At 37.9% G+C, this 15,464-nt stretch overlaps 1 protein-coding gene across 3 annotated transcripts in view; it reads right to left on the bottom strand.

Annotated features, from left to right (window-relative positions):
* Positions 1 to 15,464, bottom strand: part of DIP2B (disco interacting protein 2 homolog B) — a 229,803-nt gene that overhangs the window by 49,004 nt on the left and 165,335 nt on the right. For 2 of the 3 annotated variants that reach the window (XM_027542839.1, XM_027542841.1), the window contains 9 exons: positions 14,768 to 14,920; positions 14,228 to 14,350; positions 10,832 to 11,029; positions 9,332 to 9,423; positions 7,327 to 7,437; positions 5,643 to 5,766; positions 4,923 to 5,032; positions 2,294 to 2,396; positions 1,075 to 1,139 (listed from right to left, as the gene is read on the bottom strand). In XM_027542839.1, the coding sequence (XP_027398640.1) occupies positions 1,075 to 1,139; positions 2,294 to 2,396; positions 4,923 to 5,032; positions 5,643 to 5,766; positions 7,327 to 7,437; positions 9,332 to 9,423; positions 10,832 to 11,029; positions 14,228 to 14,350; positions 14,768 to 14,920 (1,079 nt within the window). The remainder of the gene's footprint in view (positions 1 to 1,074; positions 1,140 to 2,293; positions 2,397 to 4,922; positions 5,033 to 5,642; positions 5,767 to 7,326; positions 7,438 to 9,331; positions 9,424 to 10,831; positions 11,030 to 14,227; positions 14,351 to 14,767; positions 14,921 to 15,464) is intronic. The other variant, XM_027542840.1, reaches the window with a different exon arrangement.

Raw genomic sequence — 15,464 nt, 5'->3', positions numbered from 1 at the left:
TACTCTTTCTTAGTCTCCTGCAATGTGTGAGGAAGTTGGACAAGATACTCTCAAAGGTCCTGAGGGTCCTGTGTCTCTTCTCTCCTCCCTCCTAATCAAAATGCTCCATAAGAAACTTTTCCCACTTGAAATGCCTCCCTCCATTTTCACCCTCCCAAAAATCTCTATATGACTATGCTGCTGCTGCTAAGTCACTTCAGTCATGTCCGACTCTGTGTGACCCCATAGACGGCAGCCCACCAGGCTCCCCCGTCCCCGGGATTCTCCAGGCAAGAACACTGGAGTGGGTTGCCATTTCCTTCTCCAATGCATGAAAGTGAGAAGTGAAAGTGAAGTTACTCAGCCGTGTGCAACTCTTAGCGACCCCATGGACTGCAGCCTACCAGGCTCCTCCGTCCATGGGATTTTCCAGGCAAGAGTACTGGAGTGGGGTGCCATTGCCTTCTCTGCTATATCACTATATTCTACTCATTTCTCAGTCCAATTCAACTGTTACCTCTTTCATAAAAATTGAGGCCGTAGCTGGGAGGAAGTCACCTTTTTCTAACTCCCTTCACATGGTACCTGTTCCTCTCCTGTGGAAAGGAGACTGATCTACCTTGTTTACAATATTCCTTCATTGCAACATGGACTCATTCAAGCATTCTGTCTAACAGAAAGTTAGGTATTATTAACCATAGCTTCAAAGTCCTAGATATATTTAGGTAATCTTTTCTTCAGAAAAGAGAAGAGGTAACTCAAACAGAGTTCTTTGAAAAACATATAGTCACAGATAGAATATTTTAAGCTTTGAGCTATCATATTAGATATTTAAAAAATTTTGGATCCTAAGTTCCTCTACATACTATTACATGAAGGGTATGACCAACCACACAATGAAGAAAAAACAGAATTACATTCTCCTTTAAAAAAAAAATTACCATTCGTATCACAAAATTAAATTTCCCTGGAAAATACTACTGATCTTTCGGCAGCTTAAATTTCATACAGACACGGTGAGATGCTGTGGTTTCACAGTACACACAATGATCTGAATCATAAGTACAATCAAGCTCTTGATTCCGTGTAGCTTACCGCAAACATGCCGTGCCACAGCCCAGCATCCTTCTTAAAGTCTAGAACATTTACCACTGTTTCTCCTGTAACAGGAAAAAAACATAAGGAAATTATCTTTAGTTTAAGTAGCAAAATTCTGTCACTTGCCTCTATTAAACAACCGACTTTATACTTTTAAAAAGCCACTAAAAGCTCTAAGGGTCTTCTGATCACATGAGGGTCCCCTCAAACTGGCTGGGGAAGTGATCATAGGGTGACATGGTCACAGATGACACAATGAATTTGGAATTCCTTGACTTAGGCACTGTCTTTGAGATAATAATTTTTTCCAAATTATATAAGGATCACATGTTTGTTTCAGAAGTTTCACAAGCATATGTAGAAAATTATACTTCCTAGAGAAAATAAAAAATGGCGGTATATGTATAAATCTATATATCGTATCTATATGCATGCACATATGCTTCTAAGCTTATATACTTGTATAGAAATAGATATCTGACAACAAAATTGGCATAAACTGCTCTGTATCTGATTTGTTTCCACTTAATGATATACTGAAACAATCTTTAAGAACCTGAGTTTTGAAACCTCAGATTATAACCCAGTATATGACTATATGATAATTCAATCAACTCCTTTTGATATTTTGATTGATTTTATTACATATATATATACTTTTTAACCAAACAAGAATGTGGCTGTATAATGCTGCCATAAGGAGCATGTATTAACTTGTTTCATTCTATGAAAAATAAATAAAACACTAAAAGAATTAATATTGTGAAGAACATTCTAAGGGGAATCATCATTATGCGATATCTATCAACACGTCTAAAGTCCAACAATCCAGAATACATTTTGTGTTTTAATCTGTACTTTTTGGTAGCAGAATTTCTTTGATTCTAACTCCAAACTTACAGCTGGTGACAGCTCTATATGCATGGGGAGAGGAAGGTACCTGACATTCCACAGCTAATAAACACATGGATTTAATTAGCTCTCTATTTCTGTACTCTAGAAATCATTCTTTACATATTTGGTTTGCCCAGAATTTTCGTTCCTTTAAATTACAGCATATTTGTGAAAAAGAAGAAAGCAAAAGCGAGCCAAGAATGTGTCTTAGAACATTTCCCTCTGAATGCGGTCATTAACTGGAGTCCAGTCACCGGGCAGAGGGCTCGCAGTCACAGAGATCTGAGCTCACAGTGCAGCCAGTCACGGGGTGAAGTCTGACCTTCAGAATAATTGCAGGCCTGGGACAGAGCTTGGCAGTGAGACAGCATTGCAAGGCGGGACACTGTAACTCCCATTACACTCCCTTCTTTGCTTGTTTTATACTAGGAGAAAAAAACCACAGAAAACAAAAACACAAGAAACAATAAAATGGGTTATTTCAAATGACAAAACTAGAATCCATAAATGAGACCTAGAAAAACCATGACAATGGGCTGAATTTAACACTTCATATAAATATCTGAGAGTAGGCAACTGGGCCTAAAACTTCAATCACACAAAGACAGAACTAGGGAATGACAAAGCTCAACAAAAGCAGGTGTGAAAAATTCTTCAAAGTTTAATTAGTTAATTAGTTAATCAGCGTGAAGTGGCTGCTAAAGCAGAGGAAACAAACAAGTGACTCGGGCTGCATTAACAGAAGCACAGCATCAAATACACAGCAAGCAGAGCCAAAGGCATGTTAGTCTATCAGCGGCTCCTGGCAGGGAGGGGAGCCTGGGAAACGGCCTATTCACGCCTCCAGACCAATCAGCTGTAATTTCGCTTTTACCTCGAAGCTGCTCGATCCTCCTCAAGTTGCTTTTTACCAAAATCAGTCACTTTTTATTTTATTGTTAAATCAAAAGCATATATTGCACACTTCACTGTATCAGACCTTTCTGTAATTTCTGACACCTTTCTTGACACTTTGTCCTTTCTTGGTTTTTGTGATAATCCTCTTTCCTGTTCAACATTCTCTCTCTCCCTTCCCTTCACTCTCTCTGCTCATCCTTTGAATGCTGGCATTCCCTGAAAGTCCTGTTCTTCCTCCTCTTTTTTCACTTAAAAAAAATTTATTTATTTATTTTTGGTTGCACTGGGTCTTCGTTGCTGTGCACCGGCTTTCTCTAGTTGCAGAGAGTGTGAGTTACTCTCTAGTCGCAGTGTGTGGGCTTCTCTTGCGAGTTACTCTCTAGTCGCAGTGCGGGCTTCTCTTGTTGCACAGCACAGGCTCTAGGTGCACAGGCTTCAGTGGCGGCAGCACACAGGCTCAGCAGTTGCGGCACGTGGGCTCAGCAGCTGCAGCTTTGGGCTTTAGAGCACAGGCTCAGTAGTTGTGGCATATGGGTTTAGATGTTCAACAGCATGTGGAATCTTCCCAGACCAGGGACTGAACCCAGGTTCCCTGCACTGGCAAGCAGACTCTCATCCACTGTATCACCAGGGAAGCCCTCTTTTCACTTCTATCCATCAGGGTACCACACTCCTGATGACTCTCAATTCTCTATCTCCAGCTCAGACCTCTTTCCAGAGATTCAGACTTGGAGGGTCAATTCTTCACCGTGACTGACCCATAGTCCCATGAAACCCAATGTAACCAACACCACCTCTCCACCCCTCACCCATGAAAACTTTTCTTGCCATCACTTAAAAAAAAAATTAATATATTTATTAGGCTGCACCAGTATTAGCTGCGGCACACAGGATCTTCGATCTTTGCTGTGACATGTGGAATCTCTAGTTGTGGCATGTAAACTCTTAGTTGCGGCATACACTGGGAGAGTGGAATCTTAGCCACCAGACCAGCAAGGAAGTCCCTCTTGCTGTACTTTCTATAAGGACACTTGAAACCCACTAGCAATGTCCTACGGATAATAAGAGGATTCCAATGAAAACTGCAAGTTCTTTCAGAACAGCAGAAGCTTGGAAATGTATAGGACAGTAGTTCTACATGCAGGTGGATTCTTTACCAACTGAGCTATCAAGGAAGCCAGGGCTCACGGTTGGGGGCATTTTTTCCCAAAATCTTTTTTTTTTTTAAATAATTTATGGATGTTTATTCATTAATTTAGCAAACAGCTGTTGAACATTTACTAACACTGTCTCAAGCAAGATGCAGAGTACTTGAGGGCACAATTTTTAGAGTGCAACAGACGGGAATCTGAGTTCCAGCTCTGTCATTTTTGAGTCAAAGTTTTTAGACAAACGTTTGGCTGGTGACTCAAGTTAGTTTGAGTCTTAGTCTTCTTAGCTACTAAGCAGGTTTACTAACAGCCCCCTCACCCCACCACCTCACAGGGTACTTGTGAGGACTGACTGAGATACTGCATTTAAAGCACTTGGCCTGGTGCCTGGTATGCAGTAGGTCTTAATCTCTCAACTGGATTATGTCATCAATCAATCACGCAACCACAATAACCTTCAATACCAAACACTCCAGCCATCTGTTTCTTCTTGCTCTTCATCTGTTAAATTTGTTCTTTTCAAGCACAGCTATTTTTCCTCCTCATTTCTTCAGTCTCTCACTTCCCCCCTCACCCCTACCACTCCCATCCCCAAAGCAGCAGAGAAATACCTCCACTAGTAAATCATTTATTAAACCTCTGAACTTCTTAAAGTCTTCTGTAACCTTCTTACACGACAAGGGTCAATTTCTTTGTTGTCATTCTCATGAATAGGTAGTTATGCTCAAAATAATTGGGACAGAAGGGCCATTGGAAAGCATCTTATGGGGCAAAAGATGGCAATCTAACAAACCAAGGGGACCTGCTAACATTAAAACTGCAAAAAGTTAGTTTTAAATTTTATGGGACCTCAACCAAAGCCAAAGGAAAAGCCAGAATGTATGTCCCAGACTTGGGACTTACCTCAATGTATGCTGGCTCTGTGCTAGCAGGTGAGATGAGGGGCTGCCAGTCCTTAGGTGGCTTTGAAAGGTACTTGGAATCTGTTACAACCCATTTGAGCCGGGGCCAACCTAAACCAAACCCAAAATAAAAATTGAATTGCCTAAGCCATCAGAAAAGGAATTCACAATGAATTGGCCATTTTAAATATCAAGAGATCAAATCAAGATCATTTTATAACCAAGAAAATACCTCATTTAGTGTTTAGTGATAAATCATCAGGCATTTATACCTTCTTTCAAAAGCACAACCGTTCCATATGCTAACACCAGGCCTTGACATTACCTCAACAACTGGGAGGTCCATTTGGCAGTGGAAGTCCACTGAGGTTAGTGGTCTATCCTCTGTCTCTACATGTAGCATTTAGTTTTAGTGAACAGAGTGGTAGCTTTTCCAACCATCAGCATAAAGGTTAAGAGTGTGGGCTGTGGAATCAGACAGATTTGGGTTCAAATCGCTGCTCTGCCATATATTAGCTGTGACTTTGGGCAAGTTACTTAACCTCTCTGTGTCTCAGTTTCCTCACCTGTAAAATGGGGATAATAATGGTACCTACTTCATAAGACTGTGAGAATTAAATAAGAAAATATGTTAAATACTTAGCTACTATTAAATTAAAACACTAATTAAAGCACTCAGCATTAGTTTTTAACTGATAAATCAGGTGCAAATATTACCAACCTTTAAATTGTACGATTTCTCCATTCTGAGTTTTTGGCAATCCCTTTAGACAAACCTCACTGGTAAGAGCTAAGGCAATACCACAGCTTCCTAGCAAGAAGCCAATCTGCTGCCCCCCAGCATCCTGTGGAGAAAAGATAATGAACATGGTAGGGGAGCGAACGTGAGCATACCCAAGCCCAAAATCTGACACTTAGTAATGCTCTGGCACTTGTGCAATACATTCATGAAATCCCCCTGATATCTGGCAACTGTCAAAATCTAGTGACAATATGTTCTTCCAAATAACTGCTACAGCACAATGATTTCCTGAGTGCAAACCATGTTTCATTAATCTGACGCTGCTAACGATGAATTCCACCAGCCAAATGTGGCCATTTTACTCAAAGGTCAGCAATGCTCCTCTTCTAAATTAATCTCAGGAAATGAAATAAAAGTGAACATGGTTAAGTTGTCCTGACCTAGCCATAACCTCAAATCCAAAAAGAAAGCAATTCAGGTCAGAACAAAATAAATAATGTAAATGGACACCAAATGTCCAAATTTACAATGAAAGTAAATGGACAATTATACCCAAGTTCATATACTTCTTCTTATTCTATTTTAAAGGAGGTAGATTTAAGCCTTACAACAGCAGTAGAGAAATAAAACCAAAAGATACAGCCTAAAGCATTTCCATTAAAATGTCATCTTAAAAGTATCATTATGAAACCACATAAACACTGCCAACTTAATAATTTAAGAACAACCCTATGATTTCCTGACCAATCTAAAGATATTTTCTTCTATCAACCAGAGTTTCAGGGATGCTACTCATTTTGTTTTTTATTCCTTTCAGAAAAAAAATTCTTTTCTTGTAAATCTACAGTTTCCACCATATTTGTCTTTACCATCAACTCTCAATAATAAACTGCATGAGAAAATTAAAGTCAAACAGCTCATGGAGAAATCACTTGGTAAAACTTTGACATTTGCTACATATGCTTCATTTTAGTAGGGCTGATGTGTTGCCAAAGTAAATTCTATATCCCAGAGTAGTAACACAACATCACTGCATCACACTTGGACTTAATAGAAATCTTAGATGTTAAGGAAAATGCTCGTATAGAAAGATTCCACCTACTATAAATGTGGATTACTTACAGTCTCTGAAGCAAGAGTGGGACTCTCTATAAAAGCTAATTGTTGAAAAGTCAAGTATGTCCCCATAATTTTTAAGTGGTATATATATATATACTATAAAAATTCTATCTTAGTTGGAAACAGGTTATTTTCATGAAACTTGAAAATATTCATAAATAAATTTTCTACAACTTCCCTGTTTCTAGAAAGTGAAGTTAAGTACTTAGGAAAATGGTCAGACTGTTTTAAGTGTTCTGTGGTGTGTCCTTAGACGCTCAGTCATATCTGACTCTTTGGGACCCCATGGACTGTAGCCCACCAGGCTCCTCTGTCCATGGGATTCTCCAGGCAAGAATACTGGGGTAGGTTGCCATGCCCTCCTCCACAGAATCTTCCCAACCCAGGGGCTGAACCCAGGTCTCCTGCATTGCAGGCAGATTCCTGACTGTTTGAGCAGCCAGGGAATCCCCTTTTAGTGTTGTAACTGAGTCAACTGATCCAAGAACCTCGATGCCTGCCATGTTACATCAGGCTACATTCCTCTTAAATCAAGCAGCATTACCTTTCTGGTAAGAGGTACCTCTATGGGCACTGGAATCACTTCTGCCAGGAGACAACCGTAAAAGGCCACCATAAACATGACCGGATCATTGTTGGGGTAAACCAGGGCTACCTAAAAGGCATAATGACATTTAATAAGAGAGGAATAAAAGCAGACCAATGCTTTCAATGTCTCTAAGTAGTACATTTATATATGATATTTATCATGAAGACAGTAAGTCAAACTATTTAATAGCCTAAAGAAAATTAAGTTATTGAGAAGGATGCACAAATCTAAAAGGATCTGACATTCCTACAATTATACAAGGCACAATTTAGAGACTATAATGTAATTTATCATCATCACCATAAGAAATTTTTCACTTAATTCTATTGGTGATTTAGCAATAAACAACTCACCTTAAGTAGTAAGTTAATTACTTACAAAACCTAAGGTAATTTACTTTAGTGCAGGGCTAAAGCAATAAAATAAATGTGATGAATCTCTCTAGAGAGACGAGCATATTAAAGAATAAGTCTTATTTCTCTCATAGATGAACCTACAAGAATGAAAGAACTCAATTACAACCTTAAGCAAACCTAAGGTTTTTTTTTTTTTGGTCACTCAGTCGTGTCTGACTCTTGGAGACCATATGGACTGCAGCCTGCCAGGCTCCTCTGTCCACGGAATTCTCCAGGCAGTGATACTGGAGTGGGTAGCCATTCCCTTCTCCAGGAGATCTTCCCAACCCAGGAATCAAACCTGGGTCTCTCATATTGCAGGCAGATTCCTTACCATCTGAGCCACCAGGGAATTCCCAAATACTTTTTAACAAATTCACTGCATTAGATCCTTACCAATTTAACCAACACTGCAAGTGTTCTAGCAAGAAGGCATTTGGGAGTTTAAGCATCACTGTAGAAACCTTTATGAATATAAAGTTAATTCACTTAAAAAAGGTAAACAGTGAAACCTCCATAATATGTTCAGACCTGTGATCTCACCTGTAATGCATCACAGGGACAACTAACTCTCCCTAATTTCCTCAAGAGATGCAAAAAGACAGAAGTCATGATCATTGCGGAGCTTGTTACTTGGTTTCGATACTCACAGATTAACATCTGAAACTTAATTATAACACTGGACACCTGTCTTCCCTTCTCTCACTTTCAAATTCTCTTACTCCCAAGATAAGTTTAATTGGGAACCTTCCAGAGTTCTAAAAAGATACTAACTCCAAAAGACATTTAAACAACCCATTTCCTTCCTGCACACAAGTGTCCATGTCATTAGGAAGACACAAAACTACCTTCTTAGGGTTCAGTGAAGATTATGAAATGCTCACATGTCACACTATTAGTAAAAGTCTACTTGAGCTGCCCTTTGCCATGATGCAAATTTTTAAAAGGCTAGTTTAGGAGATTCTGTAATCATGAGCCTACTAAGAAGGATTCTGTTGTGTATGCACTGGGTGTTTTATTCTACAACTCCAAATGAAAAGTAATGCTTGATGATTCAAATACTTTTATTTAGAAAGTGTAAAAAACCTCTAAATACTAAATAAAATTTAATGTCACCTTCATTAAAGAAAAAATAATGATGTAAATTTGCTCCTCCTTAGAAGTAACATAACTCTCATCCCCTGTCTACATAAAACCCCAGAAAACTTGTTTTTAAAGTTTTATGGGGCATTTTTCAAAGAAAAATATCAAAGAATAATCTTGATTGCTACTGTTGTTGTCCAAATATTGAAATATTTATTTACAGAAAGATTTAGGTTTCTCTTTATTTTCACTAGTACCTTAAAACAGTATATTGATTAGGAGCTACACAGAAAGAGACATGTGACTATTTTTCAAACTATAAATGCAAGAATTATAACCTGGGTTGGAACCAAATGATTTTCAATTTCTAAGAATAACAGTTACATAAATTGTGCTGTTGTACATCAAAAAAAGTCCAGAATGTGCATGCTAGAAAACAATAAAACATCACCTCCCTAAAAAAAAAACACAACAACAATTACCCTATCTCCAGGTTTTAATACAGGTTCATTTTTGGTCCCCAGTTTATTAAGCAGTGTATAGGCCAACTTTAAACTTCTGCTCCACAACTTTCCTGGAAAAAGAAAAGAAAATAATCATGTAGAAAAACACAGGTCTGCTTTAATAAGAAGGCACTCAGTTCACTAGCACAATGAATAAGATATCCGTCACCGGCAAACGATACATTAGACAAGCATCACCCTCTACACACAGAGAGGCCTTCCCCACAAAAACTGCTTTACGTTCACTCTAATTTAGGAAAGCCAGTCTTGTCTGCAAGCAAAAAGGAAACCACCAAAAGCTCACTCTAGACAATATTTCATATTCTTCTCTGATGTAATCTATCTGTAGAATAATTTGATGCAAGCTGATCATACTTAAAAGAAAGGAAACAATTTTTTATCACAAGACTGAAAATCAGCAGACCACTTCTTTCTAAGCCTTTTCTGAAGAACCACTTACATATATGGTATTGAATACTTGAAGTAACTGCAAAGCAGAAGTATGACTCAAATGACTGCGTATTCCATACCACTACATTTCAGTGAAATGGAAATTATGTGAAACATGCGGATATATTCACAGATGTTAAATAAACATGTAAAAATCTCACTGCTTTCTTGAAGGGTATATGGATGACATTAACATACAGGTCCTGAGATGAATGCTAAAAACAACGTTAGGGAGGAAAGTCTATTCTTCCCCTTTTCTTGCTCCTTTTCCCAACCACCTTAGAAATTCTTACTTTAGATTATGAAGAAATTGAAAGAGAAATCATTTTACTTTGCACAGGTATGTTAGTTTTATACACAACTCATTCAGAGAGGCATCAAAGGGGAAAACTCATGTCAATCTGTACAATTCTTTAAATAAAACCATTTTTCTTCTCTAAAATAGTCTATATGGAGGTCTGTGGACAATGTTTACTACTTTAGAAGGGAAAGAGGAATCTGTCTGAATAAACTAGAACAAAATTGCACAGCCCAGGTTGAATCCATTCTTCTTGTTATTTAAGAGAAAACATAATAAAAATATTTTTAAAATCTATAAAACTAAATGGAAAAGTACTGATACTCTGATCATTATAGAAGCCTGTGCCTATTATGTGCAAGTGGCAAAATGAAGTAAATGACAAAGATGTGAAAAGTAATCAACTTCAATTTTTAGATAAAACTGATTTTTACCATACACCATTAATCCTGCCCAAATGTCTTCCTAAAATCCTCTCCTGGTATTTAAACATCAGTGAATCTACAAAGTCTCTTTCTTCTTTTAAGTAACAGCTGCTTACAATAGTCACTTTAGCAAAAGAAAATATTTGGCAATAGCTATACTTAGGAGCTTAGGATCCCACTGAAATAGTTTAAAAGATCTACTGAAATACAGTAACCGCTAGATAGCAAGATAAAAAAAAATAAATTACCCATGATAATCTGAAGAGCTTATTAGGAGAAAAGGAAGCTGGACTCATGTAAACTCACCATAAGTAAGAGTGTAAACTGGCTTCCCCGTTACATCCAGTGCGGTCAGACAGGGGCATTTTGCCTGAGTAGTGCCCCAGCGCTGCAGGGCAGACTCCAGAGCAGGGGGCCAGTTACAGATGACTCCTAGTGGTTCTCCCTTCACAGGGGTCATCTGCCGTCCCTCAGGCTTGGGTTGGTTAGGGTCTGGCTGAGGTACTGTACCAAAAAAACACCCCAACAGGTTATATGAACATAAGATCTGAAGTACAAATACCAGCTAACATAACTGAGGTCTCTAATCTTAAAATATTTCCCTTTCCCTTTTTCTGGCTTGAACTCACTGAGAAGAGAAAGGACGTTGTTAGAAACAGTAATCCACAAACTGAGCCTTAATTCATTTCCCCACATAACTGTAAAACCTTATTTAATACATTTTATGCAATAAATCCTGACCCTGACAAAGCAAATCCCCGAATAAACAAAAAAGCACAAAGCATAAATTTGCATTTAGTACTTTTACAATTTTTAGTAAATTTATTTATTTTTTTGGTTGTTGTTTTATTTTTAGTAAACTTGTTTTAAAATCTTTAGTTTGTGTCTAATGTTAGAGAGCCAGGATCTACCTCACCAGGTTATGTTTAATGAAAAACCATGGAACTGTGAGTCAGGAAACCCAAGCTTATATTCACTTTTTACTAGTGTGACCCTGGGCAAAAGGAGTTACCTCAGCCTCCTTTTTCCTCATCTGTAAAATGCAAATATAGTTAACAGGTATACAATAGCGACCTACTGGAATCAGGAAGACAAGGGCCATGAATGACAATGTTCCTTCCATGTCTCCACACCTCTGCGCACATCTCCTATGGCCAACCCCTTGCCTCTTGGTGAATGTGCACTCATCCTTCTTAGGATGTACCTTCCCTGGGAAGCCGCCCGGCCATTCCTTCCTTAGTTCTTCCACACTTCACGTGAGTGCACTCTTATTAAAGCACTGAGGACACTTAAGAGCTTCTATTACTCTAGAGGGTTTTCTCCCTCTTAGATGAGAGTTCCCTGGGAGAAGACATGGTTCTCATTCTTCTCATTGCCTTTAGTGCCTAATATATAATGGTTGGTTAATCGATGTTAACTAAATTGAATGGAACTTGGGGGAGAAAAAAGAAAAGCACTAGGCAATTCCCTGGTGGCCCAGTGTTTAGGACGCAGTGCTTGCACTGCCGGCGCCCCCAATTCTATCCCTGGTGGGAGAAATAAGATCCCCTGTAGTGTGGCAAAAAAAAAAAATTTTTTTAAGCAGTAGATTTATAATAGGGTAAATTCCAGAAACTAGAGGGTGAATAATATTTCATACTTTTTCACAGAGACAAAACTAAAGTCCTCTTAATCTTTTACAATAAACAAGTATTGCTTGAACTTAAAAAAAATTCCTGTATTTTCATAGCAGGAAGGATAATTTACATATGGAACAAAAAGTCAAGTGTTCACTGAATGTCAACTCTGTATGTAAGATGTGATAAACATTGAGAAGATAAATGCTGCATGTATCATCCTTTGAACAAACATCTATTGCTTCTATTATTGTTAGGTACAAGCAGTACAGAGCCCTGCCCTCTAGGAGCATCCAGCGTGCAGTGGGGAAGCACACCTGCACACAGAGCAAAGCACACACGGCCAGTGCATGACAAAGATATGAAGAGAAAGGGCACAAGAGGACCACGCCTCCTAGCTTAGAGGACGAGGGCGCCCACCTGCAGGAGGTAATGCCTGGGCCGAGTCTTAAAGGAAAAGTAGGGATTAGCCAGGTGAACAGGAGATGAGAGAAGGAGCATAGAAGAGAGAATGGATGGAATGAGCAGCAAGTATTAGAAGGGCAAATGAAATATGAAATGAGATGCATGTTAAAGCTCAATCTAATGACAGATTTGGGAAAACTTAAAATGTCTTCACTCATTTTTATACTGATACAAAATTAACAGTTTCACTTTCCAACTCACCACCCTAGGTAAATAACATTTGCATATTCCCAGACCCTAAACCAACTAACTATAAAAATAAACACCGGTGATTCTAAATAAACAGTTTTGTTCTTACAGACAAGCTGTATATATGGTAAGCATAGTTTTGGTCATAAAAGTCTATACATTATTGCCATCCATTAGGCCTCATTGCAGACCCTGGGGCATACTCTTGCAGACTTCCAAAGACATACAGGTATTTTTCTCTTCCAAAGATAACTGTCATTTAAATGAAAAATCATTGCCTATTTAACATTAGTGGGAAGCTGTTAGCTCTATTCAGCCAATGAATGTTGCTCAAGTATGACTCCTACTAGACTTTGATTTTCATTTGCCTTCTGAACACACAGTACTAAAAAGACTGAAGAGGCTATTACTGGCATAGACACTTGAAAATTCAGTTCATCAAGAAAGATGACCATAGTTCAGTGAGTTTAGTGACTCCAAAAGAAAGAGAAATTCATCTTAAGCTCATACATCACGTGGCTTGGTGCTTTCTGCTGCACCAAATGGGCTAAGACTGGGTTGAGTCTACTAACATGCTTAGTTCCCTTAAAGTCTGATGCAATCAAAGTCTGTTCTTCGTCTCAGGACATAAAAATGGACTGCAAAGCTATCAAGGCTCAGTTCTTCAGACAAAGGCTTTTTTTAGATAGATCTATTCATCACCCACCTTTAATAACTATTAATATCAAACGGCCACCTTCTATGCCCCCACATAGTTCCTTCCCAATCCTTCTATTAAATTCTAGATTCATTTTATCCCTAAATATTTTTTAAATTGTTGGGTGAATAAACCACTCATCACTTTCTCGAGGGAGCTTTCCCCAACCATACAGATGAGACCGATTTCTTCCTTTCTCCAAGTTGCCAGTACCAACTGATACATACTTATTGACTAAACTCAGTTTTCGACTGTAGTGTCTGTTTTGTCTAAATTGGAAACAACATGAAGGAAATGACTATATTTTCATGAACCTTTTCCACCATCCACCATGTTAAAACAGATCTATATATGTGCTGACTGACTGATTTAACAAAAATGGTTGGGTTATATATATATAAAAAAAAGCGCAAACTTTTGAGGATGAATTTGACACTACTCTAAGATAATGACAAATATAAATAATTTTTAAAATTATGTGCTTGTTCCTAATTTTAAAAAACTTATTTCCAAGGATAATTCTATGTTCCATAGTTATCTCCTTGTCTTTCCCTCCTCTCCCTCTATTTTTCATCTGAGATTTAAAATATAAATGATAAGGGAAAAAAGATCAGAAAACTATGAACTCTTCAACCAAAAATGACGCCTTATCCATTCATAAATCCTATAATATCTACATGCAGTAACTGTTTACAAAATTTCTAAGGAATATATGTGGTTTGGTATTATTACCACTACCTTCCACAATTTCTTCAGAATCATCCACAAAAAATTCTTTTAAGGGAGGCCTTTTGGGTCGTTTCAGAGTGTTGAGAAGCTGCTGGATTTTTGTGGATACTCTGCTATTGACAGGAACACCTATAGGGAAAAAAATGGTAAGTTAAAATTAACTGATTTTAGGAATATTTCTCTTTCTCAGTTCTGTTAGGAGCTTTCATTTTTAATGATGTTTGGCCTTTGTTCACAGTCTCATTCTATTTCAGCTGGGTTAAACAGGTACATATACATACAGGATAATTTTTATGACAAGAGTAAAAATATGGTGCTATTATTAATACTGTTCAAAGATTCCATCTAACCTCCCTTTTCTCTCCTAGCATGCTTTTCTTTTTCCATACTTTTTGTTCAGAGTACCTTTGAAAAGAGAGAGCTGAAATGACTTATGTGAGTAGATCACAAGTCCTGCCACTGCTGGACATTAGACACTGCTGTTTATAATTTGAATTTTTTCAGTTTAACTAATATACTGTATTTAACTACCAAACAGCTGCCTACCATCAGCTGTATCCATAAGGCTGGACCTGTTGGATCCTTTGTGCATGCCTTTAACTATCCCCGATGGGGGTAGATCAATATTTGCTGGGCGTATTGAGGAAGATGATGACGAAGAGGTAGTTGTAGTGACATCAGGGGGAGCAGAGAAATTCTCTAAGAGGGGAGAAAACAAAATTTAAAATTATATTATGTTAGCAGTAAGAAGAAGAATCTTTAAGTCTTTTTTTGTTGCTGCTGGCTGTTTTTTAACAAGAGAGAAAACCACTTAAAGGGGCACTAGCTCTAATTTTACTAGCAAGATATAAAGAGAGGAAAAGGTTAAGTCAGGGCATATCAGCTTTCTAACATTATTACTTTTGGGAACTTGAGCTGGCTTAGTAAGATCAAATCACATATCAAATATTTCTCAAACACATTCTTTTCTACACAGAAAGTCTGGTAGAAATCCAATGTTATAAAAATAACCACAATAAAATAAAAATTGCTGGTGACTTCAAAATGAAACCAAAGTCAGTATGATCATTACGGCTACTAATATTCTAGTCTTTGAACATTTCTTCATGTTTATGGTGGTTTATCTGTGTCTCTTCACTCATTGAGGACAGAAACTGTGTCTTGGAAGTGAGTCAGACTGATCAGGTCTCAGATGAAGAAAATCAGGTAAAATCCATTTTTAATTTTTGTAAAACAACCCATA

This window comes from Bos indicus x Bos taurus, chromosome 5 (assembly GCF_003369695.1).
Source record: "Bos indicus x Bos taurus breed Angus x Brahman F1 hybrid chromosome 5, Bos_hybrid_MaternalHap_v2.0, whole genome shotgun sequence".
Taxonomy (NCBI): Eukaryota; Metazoa; Chordata; class Mammalia; order Artiodactyla; family Bovidae; genus Bos; species Bos indicus x Bos taurus.
The sequence above is the reverse complement of the archived record's forward strand: the minus strand, read 5'-3'. Positions and strand labels throughout refer to the sequence as shown.